Source organism: Convolutriloba macropyga, chromosome 11 (genome assembly GCF_964194025.1).
Source record: "Convolutriloba macropyga chromosome 11, txConMacr16.3, whole genome shotgun sequence".
NCBI lineage: Eukaryota > Metazoa > Xenacoelomorpha > Acoela > Convolutidae > Convolutriloba > Convolutriloba macropyga.
Window position 1 is genome coordinate 13,934,405 of NC_134478.1, and position 19,131 is coordinate 13,953,535.

The 19,131-nt window shown below is 35.1% G+C and overlaps 1 protein-coding gene across 1 annotated transcript; it reads right to left on the bottom strand.

Annotated features, from left to right (window-relative positions):
* Positions 1 to 4,694: 4,694 nt before the first annotated feature.
* LOC142349747 (transaldolase-like) lies at positions 4,695 to 18,287 on the bottom strand. Its single transcript, XM_075401494.1, has 4 exons — positions 17,726 to 18,287; positions 15,501 to 15,677; positions 5,807 to 6,086; positions 4,695 to 5,256 (listed from the first exon to the last, which is right to left on the bottom strand). Exons 1-4 carry the CDS (start codon positions 17,846 to 17,848, stop codon positions 4,886 to 4,888), a joined length of 951 nt encoding a protein of 316 aa, XP_075257609.1. The 5' UTR covers positions 17,849 to 18,287; the 3' UTR covers positions 4,695 to 4,885.
* Between the last annotated feature and the right edge of the window lie 844 nt (positions 18,288 to 19,131).

The following is a 19,131-nucleotide window of genomic DNA, read 5'->3' on the forward strand; positions in this document are numbered from 1 at the left end:
ACTAATGAACAAAAAGCAGATTTGAAGTGATTGTGACGTCATATAGTCGTCACAAAAATCTTGACGACGAAATAAAAAAAATTAAGCAGGACAAGTCCTGACGTACAATTGAAAGAATTTTCATTGATTAAGCAAAAACTAGACCTAGAACAGACTGAGTGAATTGGGAAAACCATTTCCAAAAAAAAACCAGGTAAAAATTTTTTTAAAAAACTGAAGATCAATGGCAGAATGCCGCATGTCAACAAAAAACCACTAGCGAGAAAGGGAAATTTGTTTCAGACAAAAAACCAGACCTAGAATGAACTAAGAATGAATTGGGAAAACCATTTAGAAAAAAATCCGATCCAAAAAATCGAAAAAACAGTAAAACTCAAAGTGAATTTGCCACATGTGAACAAAAATCCACTAGCAAGAAAGCAAATTTTTGTTCAAACACTGCTTGTTCACTCTACTTTAAAATCAATGTTAAAAATTTCACGCCGCAAAATCACTCGCTTTCTCGCTCCACTTCATGTTTCAGCGTGACCAAAATCACTACTCACGACTTCAAAAATCATGAAAATTTGTCAAGAGATCTTAAAAAGACAGCGCCCCAATACAATTTAAATTTTTCGAATTGAAAAAACCAAGAGAAGGCCAATAATAGCCCCAGCTATCGCTTCGCGGCTATTAAAAATAGTGTTGGGGTAAAAGTTTGCGGTGTGAAATAATAGAGCGGCTGAAGTAATATGGGGTTAAGGTGTGCGGGATTAAATAAATCGAGCTGAAAAGAAGAAGCGTATAGCACATTACATGACAAATGCCGGATTTTTCGAGTAAATTTATTAGATTTTATCGGCATTTTTAGCGACCATGTTTTTAGATTAGGGTTATGAGCCGGTGTGTAAATTGGTGTGTAAGCGAATTTAGTTCAAATTAGCTTGAACTTTGATTACGTTCATCACAATTTTTCACGATGGTACTCTTCGGGGCTGGCGTGAACCATAGAGACTATATGTTGTCAGTTTTCCACGTACACTAAATTAACTCATTTCCTCGCGTAATTTTTGTCCACAGTTGCAGTATCTAATAAATGAGATAGAGTCAATTAACAACGAAAGAAAACCTAATTAGTGATTTGTTTCAGAGATGTCCCTCTCGACACTAATTGTGGATTAAGAAGACAATTAGCAGAATTGCAATAACCCATATGGCTGTTCACAAGAACAATTATGTCTTTGAATTGGATCTCAAGCAATTACTAATAAAATTCGGGTAATAAACTTCTAGGCTAGCCGCAAGATCAAACTAGTGGAAATGGGTTACGTTCCTCTGTAAATAATTGAAACATAACTCATGCTTTTTCCAAGATTTCATCCGCTGTTCATAATTCGAGTAACTAATTTTTGTGAATAAAAGTTACGAAAAAAACTGGCGAAATTCAGTCAAGCAACAAAAGCAAACAAGACCATGACAAAACTATTTTAAAAATAAAGAAATTGTACAAATATATATTTTTTTTAAAATTAAAATTAGAAAAATAGCAACATGTAACAAAATTAGAAGGAAAAAATAGAGAAAATCTAAAAAGCATACAACGGTAATACAAAATTTAAGAAATGGTCTTTTATTCCTCAATATTTTCGGCAAACGCCTGACGTTCTAAATAGCATTATTAATTCAAAGGCAGTCCATTAAGACGTTGGTGCATCACTGTGTCAAAAAATCTAGCATGATTTGTTACAAAATAATCTTTGATGAACCGTATTTCAAGTATTCTGAATGTAACTGATAAGGTAGGCATCAAACTCACAACCACAATGCTTTCGCAAGTGGAAAGTGAAAAAATTACACCAATTTTGGCGCAATTGTTATTTGACTTTTAGTAGTGAACTGCAGCCACTTGCGTTAAGCTGCTGACACTTGTGAATGACAGAGAAATTTAGATCACGTAAAAAAGTCAAGCATATAGAAATTGGCAATTAAATTTTCTGCAATTGCAATTTACTCATTAATAGTATGTCCTTTTGATAAAGAAAAGCTCAATTGGTACTCAGGTATATCTCTTTATATATATTATAGAACCTTCTGTTCTCCTCTAATTAAATATAAAGCGCTTAAAAAGATATCTAAAAAAAGAAAAAATTATGTCAATCTGTATACTCGTTGCGTAAATGTTAATCGATTGCCCTTGCACCGTGGATTTCTTTACCACACAGAACTCACCAAACACCTAATTTACTCTCTAATACCATGTTAACACAAAAAAAGCAATTTTACGATGCATTGATGATCAGTCTACGAATTATTTCTAATATAATCTGTCCATGCCAGCTCATATTTGGGTGAAGTGACGTATAGTATCAAAATTTTAAATTCTTAGTGCCGATACAATTGTTTATTTGGCCAAGGATTCCACTTGCAAAACTAACATAATTGATTAGAGAGAGGGTTGATGACTAGAACAGCTAGTAAATTTAAATTGAGCAATTAAATAAATCATAACCGACCAACGTAGGGCAAATTGCTCTCAAACGACCGGCGAGTGGTTGGCTTCGTCGCGTCACCCGGCTTAGTGAGTCTAGCTTTAGCTAATTGAAGGGCGTGAGGTCAGCGCAGCGGGGGGGGGGTGAGGTGCACCGGAGGGGGTGGGGGCAACGACAGAGGGGGGGGGGGGTCTTTTCTGACGGGCCCTTACGGCCTGAACGATGTGCAGGGGTGGGGATGGGGGGGGGGGGTGTTGTGGGTGGGGGTCAATTTCCAAGAACCGCCCTTCACACCATGAGTATAAGTCTCCAAAACAGTTTCTGTGAATCGTATACTTGGAGACTAGTGAGCTGAAAGGCTCTAAGAGCACTTAATGCCCGCTGCGTGCTACCTGCTTATCCCGTTTTTGAGGACGAAAAGTCAAATGGGTCAGACGAAAAATCGGTCAAGCGAAAAATCGCATTAAAGAAAGACCATCAGGACTAATATAATTGCTAAACTTTGTCATGCTGATAAATTTCCTCGAATGCCGCGGAAAACTAAGATGATAATCTCAATTCTCTATGTCCTCATATGACTATCATTATTTATGACAACCTTGTTTTACCAGTTTGTTTTTGATTGGACGGTGACTGTTGTTGAATTGCTGACGATACAACAGCATTGGCACAACGAAAGGATAAATGTCGATGATGGTCAATAGCCGAAAAATACAGTGCGGAGAACCCTAGTTAAAAGACGTCACTGTGACAAGTCAATAGATGTGCAGCGGGCACATTTTGAAATTCTGATCTCAAATTAAACACTAATGCCTTACAAGGCGGACAGTCTAGTACTATTCAGGTTTTGGTGAATTCTACTGAACTTCAATAATTAGATCGTGCGATGTCATATTTGGGTCCAGGAGTCATTTTCTTTTTTGTGCAGAAGAAATGACTGATAAAATGTTTGATTTCTTGAGGCGTCGCTAGAGACATTACAACAGACAATGACTTAAACAAAAAAACCAGGAAAAGATCACTAATGACCTTGACTATCGCTTCCCGGCTACTCAAAAACGATTGAATTTCCTACAAGTAATAAATGATTGCTTACTAATTTTAAAATAAGGTGTCAGGACAATTTACACAATGCCATTATACCCAATGCCAATATACCCAATGCCATTATACCAATGCCATTCTTGAAATAAGAAGACTAACGATGTATTCGCAATATAACGGAAACCAATTCCTTTATTTTCCCTTACCCAATCTACATCGTTTCTAATTAGTTATTTCCACTATTGCTTGATTTTGACGAAAGAAGTGACTTTATGTTGGATTTTGTTTCTCTTATATTATTCAGAGGGTGACCAGGCGATAGATCGAAAGGACAATAGATCGAAAACAGAAAAATTGGGACAATAGATCGAAAATTAATCTCAATTCTCATTGGCTGAAATTAGGTGTCATCTGCGAGCTGCCAAAAAATTAACACATCTGACCATGCCTCGCAAGTCGTGGCCATGCCTTTGCGGCCCGTGGACTTGATATGAATAACAACCGAACAAAATAGCACAACAGAACATACGCTGTATAATAAATGAGCGCTTACGTCTGATTGGCCAATACGCAAATTGACTAACTTTATTTTTAATCTATTGTACCAATTTTCGCTTTCGATCTATTGTCTTTCAATGTTTTGTCCCAGCACCTATTTATAGAAAGGAGTTTCACGTTTTTAACCACCGCTTATCACGTAATTACGCAAAATTTTCACCACATATATTTTGTTTCACCATATTCCATAAAATGGCGCGAATATCAGTATATAAAATATGATTGAATTTCGGCTCTGATTTGGGAAAGTCAGAAATTTAAATATTCTTTGAAATTAGTCTTAATAGCAAGACCAATAGCCGAATAGCATTAATAAGCAATCAAAAAAAGTTCCGGTCAAAAAACTGGGTCTTTCCCATTTTAGCCCCCCCCCCCAGCTTAGTGGTCAGATAACCTATAGCCCTCCATCATGGTAATTAAACCATAATGGGAGGCTGTAATTTTATGGGGGGCTATAATGGGAAAAACCCAAAAAATTATCACCATCGCTTGTGGTTATCAATTTGTAAAAAATTTTTTATGCACGTTTACTTATTATAATCATCAAAAAATTAACTCCACTAATGAAAACATTCTAACGTTAACAAAATCATTGTCAGAGTGAGAAAAATGAGCAAAAAAGCGCCAATTCACAGAATTAATTAACTTTGAACCGATACAGGATTTATACAATCCGTGCAAATAGCATTGCTACCGATACTTATTCCACAATTTACATTTACAAATAACAGAAATCAAGACAAATCATTTCTGTTAAACTGTTACCATCATAAAGAAAAATGATAATTATTCTCATAATGAAAAATGATTCGATTTCATTTTTTGAGCTCTTCAAACATGGATTTAAGCTGTTCTTCCAACTTGACAGCGTCTGCTGAAAACGTATCAACTCCTCCGTGTAATTTCTCGTCAGCCATTTTGTCGTTTTTAATTGCTTCACGAAATTGAGCCTCGTCATAAGACAATTTCGGACTCTCGGCTTCCAATGCCTTCTCAGGCGAGAGGAATCGAGTGACAGGGTCCGTGGACGACGACAAGGGTTCCAGGAGTTTTGGGTTGATGGTCAGGAGGTCGCACCCTGCAAGGGCCATAATCTCGCCCACATTTCTGAAACTAGCGCCCATCACTTCTGTTTTGTATCCATGCTTTTTGTAGTAATTGTAGATTTGTGTAACACGCACAACGCCTATAAAATGAAGCATTTTCCGTTAAATTATGACAGTGAATTGAAAAAATTTTGATTATCTGACACAGCTTCCAGTTACCAATGAGACAATAAACAGAAGGCTCAGCTCGAATTAGTTAATGCAGAAAGTTGATACAAGACAGAGATTAGCCGGTCTGAAACTGTCCAGATCTGAAACTGAACCGGTAGAATAAATTCTATTTTTGATAATTACATAAAATAATGTAATATATAAATTGCGATGCCTATTCCCACCTCTTTTTAGCTTTTACAAGGCATAATATAGTTAGCACAAAACACGCATTAGTTCACGTAGAATATTCACATAGAAAACTCACATAGAATATTCTTTCACGGGGAAAGGAAACAGATCTGAAAATTTTCCTCAACTACGTACAACAAAATTTTGATTACATCGAATAATTACTTCGTAAACGATCATAGTAACCATTGAGTTGATACATATTTTTATTATGCAAGACTTTTCATGAAAGAATTTGTTAATTCAGAAACCTAATACAATACAAATAAGTTAGTCAAATCAACTAGCCTGGATCTTCGTGCCCCTCGTACGACTTCTTGTCTGTATTGGCCACAAACCAGTCCAGAATCCTTCCTACGAAGGGGGAGATCAAAGTAGCACTCGCCTCACCACACAAGACAGCCTGGGCTATCGAGAATATGAGGGTCATGTTGCAGTGGATTCCCTCTGCTTCCAGGATCTTACAGGCTGCGATTCCCTCGTAAGTGCTGCTCAGTTTGATCAGGATTCGGTCACGTGATATGCCTCGTTTCTCGTACATTCCGATCAGTTTCTTCGCTTTTGTCACCTGGAAGATGTTTGAAGTTTTTCAGTGTTGATTGATAATATTAGAAGCAAGCATCAAGCAGCATAAGAACAGTAGTAATAAACCGGATTTTTAGACCAGTAACCGGATTTCGTTCCCAAGTAACAAATTGCAAATACTGAAAATACTCATAAACTAGATGCCTTAATTCCAAGAATTTCAAAACGACACAAAACAATTTCGAATGCAATACATTCCAGTAACTCATAAACAATTATGAGTTACTTGAATATTCCGTTTCCCGTTTGCTATCAAAAAACGCCGTCGAAAAACTCCGTTTCTCGTTTGCTATGCAAAACTGTGATTCAAAATTTTGTAAACTCAAACCACAGAAACAGTACGGTTGCTTTTTGCATCCACTGGCCAGTTTAGAAAAATCAACCAGTGGCGGCGAATTTTAGAATGACAGAGCTCTTTTTCAGAAATTGAACAGCTTATATGAAACCCTTTTATGATACTATGCTAACTCTCTTCTTTTGCTTATTCTTTTTCTATCTTTTTCAAGCAGCTATGTAGGTGATAGCGCCAAGTGCTATATTGTATGAAGTCTCAGTTATCGTTTGCAATTTCCTTTCTAATAAAGGCCTTTAATTGCGGTTTTTGCTAAGTGCTATTCGGAGCACGAGTTTGGTAAAAACGCTCTTTCCTGCTTGGAGGTTTTTATTTAAGTATTTTAGCAAGCAACTCAACTGGAATAAGCAGAATCTACTTTTTGAATTTCAAAACATTAAAAGCGGGCTGTATGAATTTAAAGAAGTGTTTTTCAACTAATCAAAATTTAGTATCCTCATATTACGGCTTTTTAGAAAAAGCGGAGGCCATGGGTTTCGAACCTTTTATCTTGTGCTTAAAAACGGGGTTGCCTAGTGTGCTGCGCCAAGTGGATCTTGATTAGTTGTATTGTCAAAGTCAAGAGATTTACTGAATCTGCTAAGTATAAATGGAATGCAGCAATAATAATGCTTTGCTATAAGTTTTAATTGAAATTTCCAGATCAAAATGCTGAAAGTTTACTTTCTGTTTGCTCTGATTTGTCCTCTTATTTTCTCATCTGATGTATGTGAAGAAATTGAGCTGGGGAACGCGACTGCTATATTTTGTGACAGAAATACTACATTCCGCGTTGCCAATGTTGAGGTGAGTTTTCAATGACGTCATATAAGTGGTCAGCTACTATTCTACTATTCATACAAAATAGATTCTAATTAAGCATCTGCTTTCAATGTCAATCAAAGTCACACTTGGAGCGTGATTAGTCCCGACTGAGCAGTACAGGCACGAAAAATTGATTAGCGTCAGGGCATCAAGAGCTACACTGGAAGTGCGAGAGGAAACAGTCAGTCGGAACAAATTGTGTTTACGTGCAGTATTATGAGCACAATTTTTACTATTTTGCTCTTCATTGTCAAATATCTTCGACTGCAATTAAGCAAATAAAATACTGATTCCTTATAGCAGTTGCGGGAATCAATTATTGACTTACTATTACTTTTTGACATACGCCCTTTGTTTTGATAAAATGTTAGGGAATTTTGTAGACCTCCCCTCACTGCGTTAATTTTTGATCATTAATCTGAGCATCATAAATGAGAGGTCTTATCTGCTTTGTAGTGAGACAAAGCCCCATCTGTTTTCAGATTTCATTTTAGAGTTCAGAGACAAACAACTTCACTACTAAAAATTACTCACACTTACTACTTTACTGACTTCCTGAATGTTTTCAGAATTCTCTCAAACTTTCTCCCCCTTAGTCTTATTTCTCGAGCTGGTTGGTTAAAAATAATAAAAACTTCCATCATTTGTTCCGTCAGTATATTTTGACACCATTTGTTCAGAAAACCTTATTCAATAGCCAATGCTGAAGTTCCATGCTGTTTCATTTCTACTTTGTCATGCACAAAATAATTGTCACATCTAAAGTGATTTCTATTAACATATCACATAGCATGTTCTAAGTCAACTTACTCGTACATAGCTAATGGTTCTAACTACTTTGGTACATAATTGTTTGACAGAAAAGTTTGCAAGACTTTGAGTTCGGCTCCAAATTTCTGTCGTATGTTTCAATGATGCATTTTTATGCTTTTCTAATTATACGTGATTTTCTGCTGAAGCGAGTTTAAAACGTAGCAATTATTTCCAAAAGTTTTAATCCATTTAAAGCTCAATTCAGTTCGATCATTTTAGCCTCAATTCATGCCCCAGTGGCTACCTTCATGAGGTACTCAGTTTGATCCGTATGCCAACAACAAATGACTTTTAGAGTTCACAAAATTGATTTTTGAAATTGACTGCTAGATTTTAAATTAATTTGAATTACTCAAAATCGAAAGTCTTGCATGTAATCGAATCAGTCAGCTCTATGTGGTTTCTTCTCGCAGCATCGTAAATCATAGGATGTTTCGTAATTTTTTCGCTCCATCAAACATGCATGTTTCTCTTAAACTGCTTTCCAGCTTTTTTAAAATATCGCGTGAAATCTTTTGCATGTTTACAGGCTAATTTCATTCCTTCAACGTAATTTTGTGACAGCCGTGCTCAACAAAAACAGGCCAGAAACAGGACAACTTTGTCGAAAAAATTGGACAACTTTGGAAAAATAATACGAAAGATATTGCTTCTCTGTACAATAATGCCGCATTTCTGAAATAACAAGTCATGACTCTATATAAGGTCCAGGAGCTCTTCACTAAACACAATTTCGACGCCAGTCACATTCCAGTATGTCACATTTACTAAGGAATTTTTACTAGAACTCTAGAATTGGAAGACTTTTACTAGATCTGATGTTTTTATCTTGATTGTTTATATTCAATTCACTTTAAAAAGATTTCTGATAATCTCCTGAAAACGTGATGTCCTTGAGAAAAAGAATGCTCTAAAAACTCTTATGCATTTAAAGCGGCGAAAGCCTTTCAAAAACATCTCTTAAAGCATGGTTTCTTACTGAAATCTTTATTGATATCATATCTAAACGATTTTTTTTCTATACTATTCATTACTTTTCTTTTAATTTTGTTTATCGTATTATCACCATGGAGAGCAACGAACATCCATCAGTACCAGTGACATCTGAGGTCGTGAGTAACAATAACCCACAACAAAAAATTAAAGCACTTTGTAAGGAGGTTATTTTGTAAGGAGTACTTTTAAGAAAGATCTTAAACAAAAAATATCAAGAAGAAATAACAAAAAAAAATATAAGATCAGGAACTACAAATTCTTCGGGCAAAGCAAAAAAACATCAATGAACGATTGCGGGCCCAAGAGAGGTATTCTCGGAAAGATAATGTACTCAATGTGAACCCTCCTTTTTAACGCGCGCATTAGTAAAAATGTGACTAAAATTTTTTGACGATTTTCAGGGAGAGAATTTAACTGTTGATAGCATTAAAGCGTGTCATTAAAACCCAACACTGAGACAATACCAAATGTCAACAGTGATATGCCAGTTCATTTACTTCAATGAGAAGTTGGAAGTTTTCAAGAAGAAAAAAGCGCTGAGGAAAGCCAAAAATCATATTGATAATAAGAACATACCTGAACGAGCCACTACCCGAAATCAAGGCACAGATAAAAGCCAAAGCAGTGAAAAGAAATATAATTGTCAGTACACATAACTGCACTGTCTTTGTTTTGGTTGATCGAGGAAGCCAAAAACCAACATACCAAAAGATCAATGATGTTGAAGACTTGGATAATGTTTTGGCTGTGAAGAAAAATACGTACAACGCGAGGTCAAACAACACTGACCATGATGATCATTATTCACCGCCTCACAAAAAGCAGAACACAAGACAATACTGCCAATGACAAAAACTTCATTATATTAGAAGTATTGGTGAAACTCAAACATTTTTGTTAACACATTACAAAAAACTGAACTGTTATTATAACAGAATTTAACGTGTGGTTAAATTTATTAACAGCGCAAGAGATCAATTAGGATCAGCTAAGGTTAATTTAGTGTGTTTTCTCCTCAATAAGCGTGACTGTCTTGCATGTGATTTACGCAAGTTGTCATTAGCAAACTGTGATGTACGCAGTTTTGCTGATAGCCAGAGATGGTTATACTATACTAAAAAAAACCTCTGTGATTTCCGCAGCGGAAGCACAAAAAAGAAAAGAAAAGATAAAAGAAACTTTTAATTCATACTTTCTTTCTCTCTTTTTTAAACTACTTCTAACTAAAACAATTCAATTGATAATAAATGCGATGATCTGAAATAAAACAATGAAGAGGGGGATGGTTTCAATTGGCTTAAATTTGCTGCCAAATCGCGCTGCTCCTTTATTTCTTAAAATGACTTCTCAAATCTCCACTAAAAACAAAGAAAAAACTCAATGCTTGTGCAGAATATAAGATCACTGTCGAAAAACTTTGACGAACTCAAAATATTTCAAGAAATTGAGAAAGAGTCATTTGCCATTTGCTTAACTGAAACGTGGCTAAAGCCAACAGATAACAAACAAATTTTTAATCTGGCAAATTATAGTAGCTTATTTAGTTCGGAAAGAAAAAAGAGGGGTGGTGGCGTTGGAATATTTGTAAATTGCGCGGTTGATGCAAAATTGCCCGCAAAATTGGAAAAAGACTCAATTCAGGCTATATCAGTTCTGATAAATTATAGAGGGACTGAATTAGTTATAACCTGTGTATATATACCACCAAACTCCACCAATGAAGCTACGTTTTCAACTTTAGAAAGTTATTCGGATGAAATAGTTCTCAAACCAAATACGAAACATATACTTTGTGGAGACCTGAATATTAATTTTTTTCACAAAGGAAAAAAATATGACAAGCTAATATCAACACTTAGCTCACTTTTTGGTGATCACAAGATGCAACAAGAGAAACCAATTACTCAAAAACGTTACTTGATGTGTTTTTTACGAATTTCAAATCCTCTCAAAAAGTGCTGAAAACATCTGTAAGCGATCACTATACCATTAAATTATTATTTTCTGAAAATACCAAATTTTCCAGCAAAAAAGTAATAAAATACGAGTATTGTCAAAATTACAGAACAGAGATACTCTCAATCAAATAAGACCAAAATGTGTCTTACAGCAACTTTCTGCTCAATAAAAAAATAAATTCCATCAAATGCAATGAGTCATTGATTAAATTCCAAGACTTTTTAAACATTGAACTGAACAAAATAATTCCGGAAAAAAACGATCTGTTAAAAACAAGAGGAACTGGATTGACAACGAAGTCAAAAATGCTCCTACAAAAAACATCACTTAAGGCAATTGTATTTAAAAGAAAAATCTTCATCAGCCAAAGAGAAATATGAAAATCAATCCAAAGTGGAAAAGAAACTTGTCAGGAAAAAGATGAGACAATACTATCAAACATAGATAAATCAAAAAGCTTGTCAAACCACCCGAAACTTTTTTTGATGCTGTAAAAAAAATTAATGGGTGAATCCAAAAACCTAGAGCTAAAGGAAGTAGAGTCAAACCTGGAATCGTTTAATAATTTCTTTGCAGACATAGGGAAAAAAACTTACAGAAAAGTTCAGTACTAAACGCAATGAGACCTACACAAAAAAAATGTCAACAGTCTATTTCTCCAAAAAAAACAATAACGGAGATAAGCAAAATTTTGAGTGATACGAAAAACAAATGCCTTGTAGATGCTTTCAATTTGAATAACTATTGCAAACTGTTGCTTGCGCCATCAATTTCACCTTTTCTCTGCAAAGTCTTCAACTCTTGTCTAAATTTTGGTTTCTTTCCTGATTGCCTGAAAAATGCAAAAGTACTCACAATATTCAAGGAAGGGAATGAAAGTGATCCATCAAATTATCGTCCAATATCACTGCTACCGGTGGTAAGTAAAATTTTTGGAAAAATTATCTACAACAGAATTATTGTTTTCCTTGATAAAGAAAAAGTGTTAAATGAAAATCAATTTGGTTTTCGACAAAACGGTAGAACAATTGATGCACTGGTGGAACTCAGCGAAACTGTTCGATTAAATTGGCTAAATAGTAAACAGAATACGATCAGTACTTTCTCGGACCTCAAAAAAGCCTTTGACACCGTGGACCACCAAATCTTACTAACAAAGTGCTCCAGTTAAGGTCTAAGAGGAAATGTTTTGAAAGTTTTGGAAATCCTATTTGAGCAGAAGACTTCAATACACTGAAATAGGCTCGAAGAAGTCATCCATGAGGAGCATAGAAATTGGTGTCCCACAAGGCTCAATAATGGGTCCTTTGCTTTTTGTTATATACATAAATGACCTCACCCTAGATAAATCTGACATAAAATCCTCTATGCATATGAAACTTCAGTTTATACAAAAAGAAAACCCAATAAAAATGAAACTAAAAGCAATGTAATTCTTCAGAAAACAACCTCCTGGTTGAATAGAAATCGACTGATATTAAACGTTTAGAAGACAAAATGCGTCGAATTTTCGAAAAGAGTGCAAAAGAAGTCTGAAAGCGTGTATATTAACAGTAAAACAACACAAAAAGTTGAAACGTTTAAGTATCTAGGGATTCAGGTAGACCATAAAATAAGCTTTCAAGAACATGCTAAAAATTTAACGAAAAGAATGTTAGGTTTCTGCTCACTTCTCTACCGAATTAGGAAGGTCCTAACAACAAATCAGTTAGTTCAAGCCTATCGAACATATGTGCAACCAGTAATTCAATACGGAGTCTTAGTTTACGCTAACAAAAGCAATCAGGTACTCAAACCCCTAAATCAAATGGTGAAAAAAATAGCCATAATCATAACATTCAAAAAAAGTTTGACTCCATAACAAGTAAGCGGAAAGAACTGCTACTCTATAATGTATCAGAGCTCCACATGTATGAAATACTCAAAATGGCAATAATAATACGAAAAGAATGTAAAATCCCAGTTTTAAAAAACTGTATCTCAAGGGAAGAGCCTCTCAAAATAGCAAATGCGCGAAACAGTTCTCGCAAATTGTGTTTATTTAAGAACAAGTTCGACAACTTCTCACTGCAACCCAAAAATTCGTAAAGTGGTTAAATGCTTGCTAAAATTTTTCCCAATTTTGACAAATTTATTTTTGATCTCTCAAAGCGGCAAGTAAAGGACTTTTGTCACAAGTTTTTGGACTTATATATTATTGACAACGATGAGTTGCTATCTTTGTTTAAAATGTAAGAACAAACCGAGTACTAAACACGAAGCTTCCAACAGTTTTTTAAATGTAGCTAGTAAAATTTCATAATCTTTACATATAATCTTTGATGTTTACGATCTCTTTCGCTAGAGACACTTGATAACAGGCCAACCTTGGCCTAAAAGTGTTCTCCTGGAGTATTTAATGCATTAATGAATTTCGATATTAACTTTTAAATGTAAAAGAGCAAGTTTCTTTTTTTTCTAATCAATACTCTGGAAACAATTTATTATTATCTTGGTGTAATGAGATCTACCAAATTCACATCAGTATATGTTTCGCCTCAATGTACACTAATTCTGCATATTATGATTGCGAATAGCCCGTAATGAGAAAAATGCTCTGAATACAGGCCTAGGTGATAAAGTTGAATCTGCTTTTTTCATTTTTTGGGTTCGTTTTCGATTATTCAGATAAATAATGAACATAGCTGGCAGATTGCCAGAAAATAGCCTCAATAGATTTGTAGACCGGCAGTCTAAAAAAAACAGTAAAAAAGACAGACCAAAAAAATTCGTCTTTTCATTGAAGGCTGATCTGTTATATTTTGATTAAAAATCTGTATAAGTTATTGCTGCCTCTATTAGCTGATCTCAAATAACCTTCATTTAGAGTGACACACACCCATTTGACCTTATCTCTTTGAATTAAAGTAAATAAAAGTCAATTTCAAAGTGAGGAAGTCATTTTTAAGAGTGAGGTAAGTCAAGTGTGACCAAAAATTTAATCACGCGCATGAAAAAACTCGCTCCACTAAGAGCGAAAAATGACGTCACACATGCAATTCAGTTGAAATTGCATGAACGAATGAACAAAAAGTGGCTGTGACGTCATATGGTTGTAACAAAAATCATGACGACGAAATTAAAAAACATAGCAGGACAAGTCCTGACGTACAATTCAAAGAATTTTCATTGACTAAACAGAAAAACTAGACCTAGAATTGACTATGAGTGAATTCAGAAAAACATTCAGAAAACACAGAAAAAATCAGAACAAAAAAATAAGAAAAAAAAACAGAAAATCAATATCAAAATACCGCATGTGAACAAAAAAACCCCTAGCGAGAAATGAAAATTTAATTCAAACAAAAAACTAGGCCTAGAATGAGCTGTGAATGGATTGGGAAAACCAGTTAGAAAAAAATCCGATCCAAAAAATCGAAAACAGTAAAAATCAGAGAGAAATTGCCGCATGTGAACAAAAAACTGCTACCGAGAAACCGAATTTTTGTTCAAACACCGTTTTCTCACTCTACTTTCAAATTAGAGCGAAAAAAATTCACGCCGCAAAACCACTCGCTTTTTCGCTCCATTTCCTGTTTCGGCGTGACCAAAATCACTACTCCAATTTGACTTCAAAAATCATGAAAATGTGTGAACAGATCTTAAAAAAAAAGACAGCGCCCCAATACAATTCAAATTCTTTGAATTGTAAAAAAAACCAAGAGAAGGCCAATAATAGCCCCAGCTATCGCTGTGCGGCTATTAAAAACATGAAATTTGTATAAATTCAAATGAACATCTACAGTCATATTATATTTGCTATTGTTCCCGGCCACAATGTGCTCCATGTGAAAAACACAGCATCAAGTACAGCTAACTTTGCTTTGAGAGCCAACCAAACTGACTTTAAAATTGTTAAAATTCTCAGAGTGTTAAAACTTATTTACAAAGGCCAGATGAACTGCTGAGGCAACTTCAAAAATAACAGAAAAATTTGATACTTAACTCGTCTGTGCTAGTTTCATGACAACTCTTCAATTATTTTTTTAAAGGCGCTAATATATAATTTTTCGTTATTAAAAGGATGGTTAGTTCGTCCAAAAGCTCAAGTGTTTTTCTTTTTCTCCTTTTTTGCAAACTTTAGTTATCTTGCTAAAACAATTTATTGCTGAGACAAACTTTATTGCAACATCAAGTGAGATGTGCTAATATGATGCATTGTATGCTTTCAAAAGCGAATATCGGAACCAACTGTACCACGCACCGAATCATGCGAGCCTTCTTGTTTCCGTTTGTTTCCCAATTTCAGCGAATGACCTCTGGCTTAATTTGGCTCAGCAAATATGGAATAATTCATTCAGAATATGGCAAAGTCATCTTATAATAATACATAATGCATTTTCTATTTCGTTAACCATGTTAGCAAAAACGCGCCAAAATATTAAAATACAATTTCAAAGGTTCAACACAGAAACTGCAGCCTGAGCATTATACCTGTGCGTCAACATCGTAAGACAGTCTGGCGTCCACTTCTGTCGATACTCTCCCAGGCACAATGTCAAGTATTTTGGATCCGAACTCCACAAACAGTTTATCAAAAGCCTCCTCAACAGACGCCGAATCGGACACAATGCTCTTTACCAAGTCCTGGTATTGAGGCATCTTCGCAGCCTGGAAAAAAATTATCCCTAAATGTATTCCCACAAAATTGCCAAAAACTTTCTCTTCGTTGGAACTATAAAAAATGAGTAATCTGAATGAAAAACATAATATTGAAGCGAATTCAAAGATCGCAATAAAAAAGTGGCAAGAAAGTACAACTGACTTGCAATTGACTTTTTTTAATTACCCAAGGCTTTAAGATTTTACTGAAAAACTGAAAAAGATGTCAATCTAAAAATTACAACAGATAAATTGTTTTGGAACTCGGGCTAGATTTCAATCTAAGGGCAGTTTTCCAAAACAAATTATCTACAGTAATTTTCAGACTGCCAGTAATTTTCAGAATTTTGGTAAAATTTGGAAGCCATGGGTATCTTAAAAAGTCAATTTTTATACTTTCTTGTTAACTTTTTATTGTGATCAAGAATAAATGGCATTTCTTGGTTCTTTGGCAAAATTCGTTCAGAAAAATATTTTGTAATTTTATAGGAACAAGGAACTGATGAGAGTTCTGATTATCGCCAAACCTTCGTCAGATGAAGAATGGACTTTAAAATGATCATGTTTTAGCGATAATCAGAACTCTCCCAAAAATTCCATGCTCTCATAAAATTAAAATGTTTCTTTTGAAACGAATGTTGCCCAAGAACCAAGAAAAGCCATCATTAGATAGCAAAATAGTTAAAAGAAAGCATTGATTGACCAATGTCCAAAATATCGAGCATGCACACCCGATTTTGTTGGGCATTTTCACGATCAATATATTAAGCTTAGAGTTTTAAGAGTGTGGAACAAGAGACACTAGGCTAATTTAGTTCCAATTTGCTTCAAAATTAGGTATCCCTGCTCTCATTTTTCACAACGTGTTTTTCGATCTCACGTGAAATCTTGGGATAATCTTTCGTCACTAAAATTCTAAGCTATAAGTCACTAGTTTCCACACAATAAGTAACTCTTTCCAATTAACTAAGATCACGCTCATTAGGCCGAAATGAAAGAAAGCCCAATTGGTGAATAACTTCAGTTATGTCACGCGCAATACTAATTGCAAAATAAGAGGGTAATTAGCAGAACTCGGATTACACATCATTTTCACAAGAACAGTTAAGTTTTTGAATTGGGTCTCAAGTAATTACAAAATTCGGGCAATGAAGTTTTAGGCTAATTACACGTTCAAAGTTGTGGCAAGGGGTTACGCTTGATACAAAATGTAGGCGCTTTCCGCATTATAAGGAACATATTTCCCAGTTTTGCATAACTTAACTTCATAATCGAAAAGGGCCCAGGGGTCGTGAAAAATGGGGACCGGTACGGTAACTCAAAACGCAATTTCCACAAAACGTAAAATTTCAAATTTGTCTTTTCGGACATGTAATAAGTATTAAATAGACTTTTTAAATAACCCAATAATATAGAATGTTACCCAAATAAGGAAAAATGTCAATCTGAGCGAAAATGACCACCACTTGAGTTCAATCACATTGTGAATGGGAGAACAACTTAGATCACGCAAAACTTGAGAAGTCAAGGAATTGAAATAAATCGAAAATTCGAAATAAATTTCTTTTCAATACACTACCAATTTTAATAAATTGACGGATGCCAGGACGTACTGGACGGATGCCAGGACCTAATTAAATTGATTACTGGATTGGTGTCAGGTGGTATTTGCCTATTTAAGCAGCGTTTCAAGCTTGCAATAGTAGCAATCAGAGATGCAAAAACGCATGTTCTTTTTTCCAGCCGAACATTACGCCAAAATACATAAATGCACAAAACAAATGGCAAGAAGATTTACAAATCAGTACAAATTAGAGCTCTGAGGACGGTGTACTTCCGTTAACAAAAAATGATCAAATTGAAGGAAGAAAATTTTATCGAAATGTCGTCAAGTTTAATAGAATCAACTTGATGACATTTTGGTCCTTTACTTAAAGATTCTTAGTTTTAATTTGAGCATTTTTTGTTAACTGCAGTAAACCAAAAAAACGCATGCCAGCATATACAGCAGATAGGAGAAAACGGGTTCACATAATTCATGAAACTATTTTTCCCACCTGTAGAAGCAGAGAAGGATTGGTAGTGGCATCAGTTGGCTTGTACTTCTCAATTGAGTTGAAGTCACCTGTATCTGCTACCACCACAGTCATTGCTTTCAATTGATCCAACGAAGACGACATCACTTCAAAAACTAACAATTCCTGAGTAATATTTTGGACCTCTTTGCGTCAAGTTAAAATTCGTTTGATTTTCTAGAATTCAGAACTTTGAAAATGGCAACTTTACCCTTAATGGAATGTACTTGAATCCGATATAGACCTCCTCTCGAAATTAGAAAATATTGATATATTAAACACTACAGAGATTAATGCAGCTTAATTTGTAATTAACTCTGATAAATTTCAAAGATCCCAGCTGTTCTAAGCCCAAACGTTGACCACTTTCTCCTGATGTCAGATGTCAATTTGTTCAGGGCGGCTGCTGGTCCAATATCTGCTGATAATAGCGAGATTAAATACTGATGATTAAAGCTGCGAAGGTTTACTTGGTGTGGTTAAACTATAGCTTGGTTGTTGTAGTTGATCTGCTTAAAATTATAACCAAATTGTGACCACGAACAGATCTGAAACAAGAACAAATATATGAACACAAAGCTTGAAACTTCGTAGAACGGTTATTCAGCTTCGCTTTGAATTAGAGTTCTTTCAAAAGACATGAACGGTTTGTCTTAATGAGTATTAATTAAGCGTTTAATTAAATTTGCTCCACTAAAATGGAGTGAATTTAATCTGAAGATTAAGAAAAAAACTGGAGCCCAGCCAACAACGGTGAATAAGTTTTTTTTAACAAATGAGTTCCAGAGCTTTGAGGAGAGTATGCTTCAATTTGAAAAAAAATGATGAAATTGAAAGTAAGAAATTGCAAAAGTTTTTTGATGGGCACGCTACATTTGTCCGCTAAAAACTCATATGCCGCCATACAGCAATTGAAAAGTCTGAGCACAAGCAGTAACTTCAAGTGCCTCAAAACAAATTCGCATCAGACAAGATTTTTAAAAAAAAGATCTTAACCAATTGCCATTTTAGATACCACCATTTTTCTATAAACTTATCAAAATCTTATCAATTGCAAGCACCATCAGCGCAATGCTGTCCTAGGCTGTTGTCAGTGGTGTCCTCCAGCTCCAATTATTGGCTATATACGCCAAAATTGAATGTTAGCTGGAGTTGACTGCTATCAGTGATTTTCTAAGAGAAAACATGACCGACTAAACGTCGGAAGAATTGCTCTCGAACGACTAGTGGAAGCTCTAATCAATTGCAGCCTGCTTCAGTCGGGGGGGAGAGCCTAAATGGGACTAAAAAGTTCAATAGTGGGCTTCAAATAACCACATTAGAGGTTAACATATACCACTATTAAGATTTAAAGTAAAAAATGGCACACTTTTTCGGCGCACTTTTCA

Excerpts from the sequence above, each read along its gene's own strand:
- LOC142349747 (XM_075401494.1), bottom strand. The coding sequence starts at position 17,848 with ATGTCGTCTTCGTTGGATCAATTGAAAGCAATGACTGTGGTGGTAGCA. Across the intron at positions 6,087-15,500 it reads CTTACGATGTTGACGCACAG|GTGACAAAAGCGAAGAAACT; the intron begins GTATAATGCTCA and ends AACATCTTCCAG. Across the intron at positions 5,257-5,806 it reads CGAGGGGCACGAAGATCCAG|GCGTTGTGCGTGTTACACAA; the intron begins GCTAGTTGATTT and ends TTCATTTTATAG.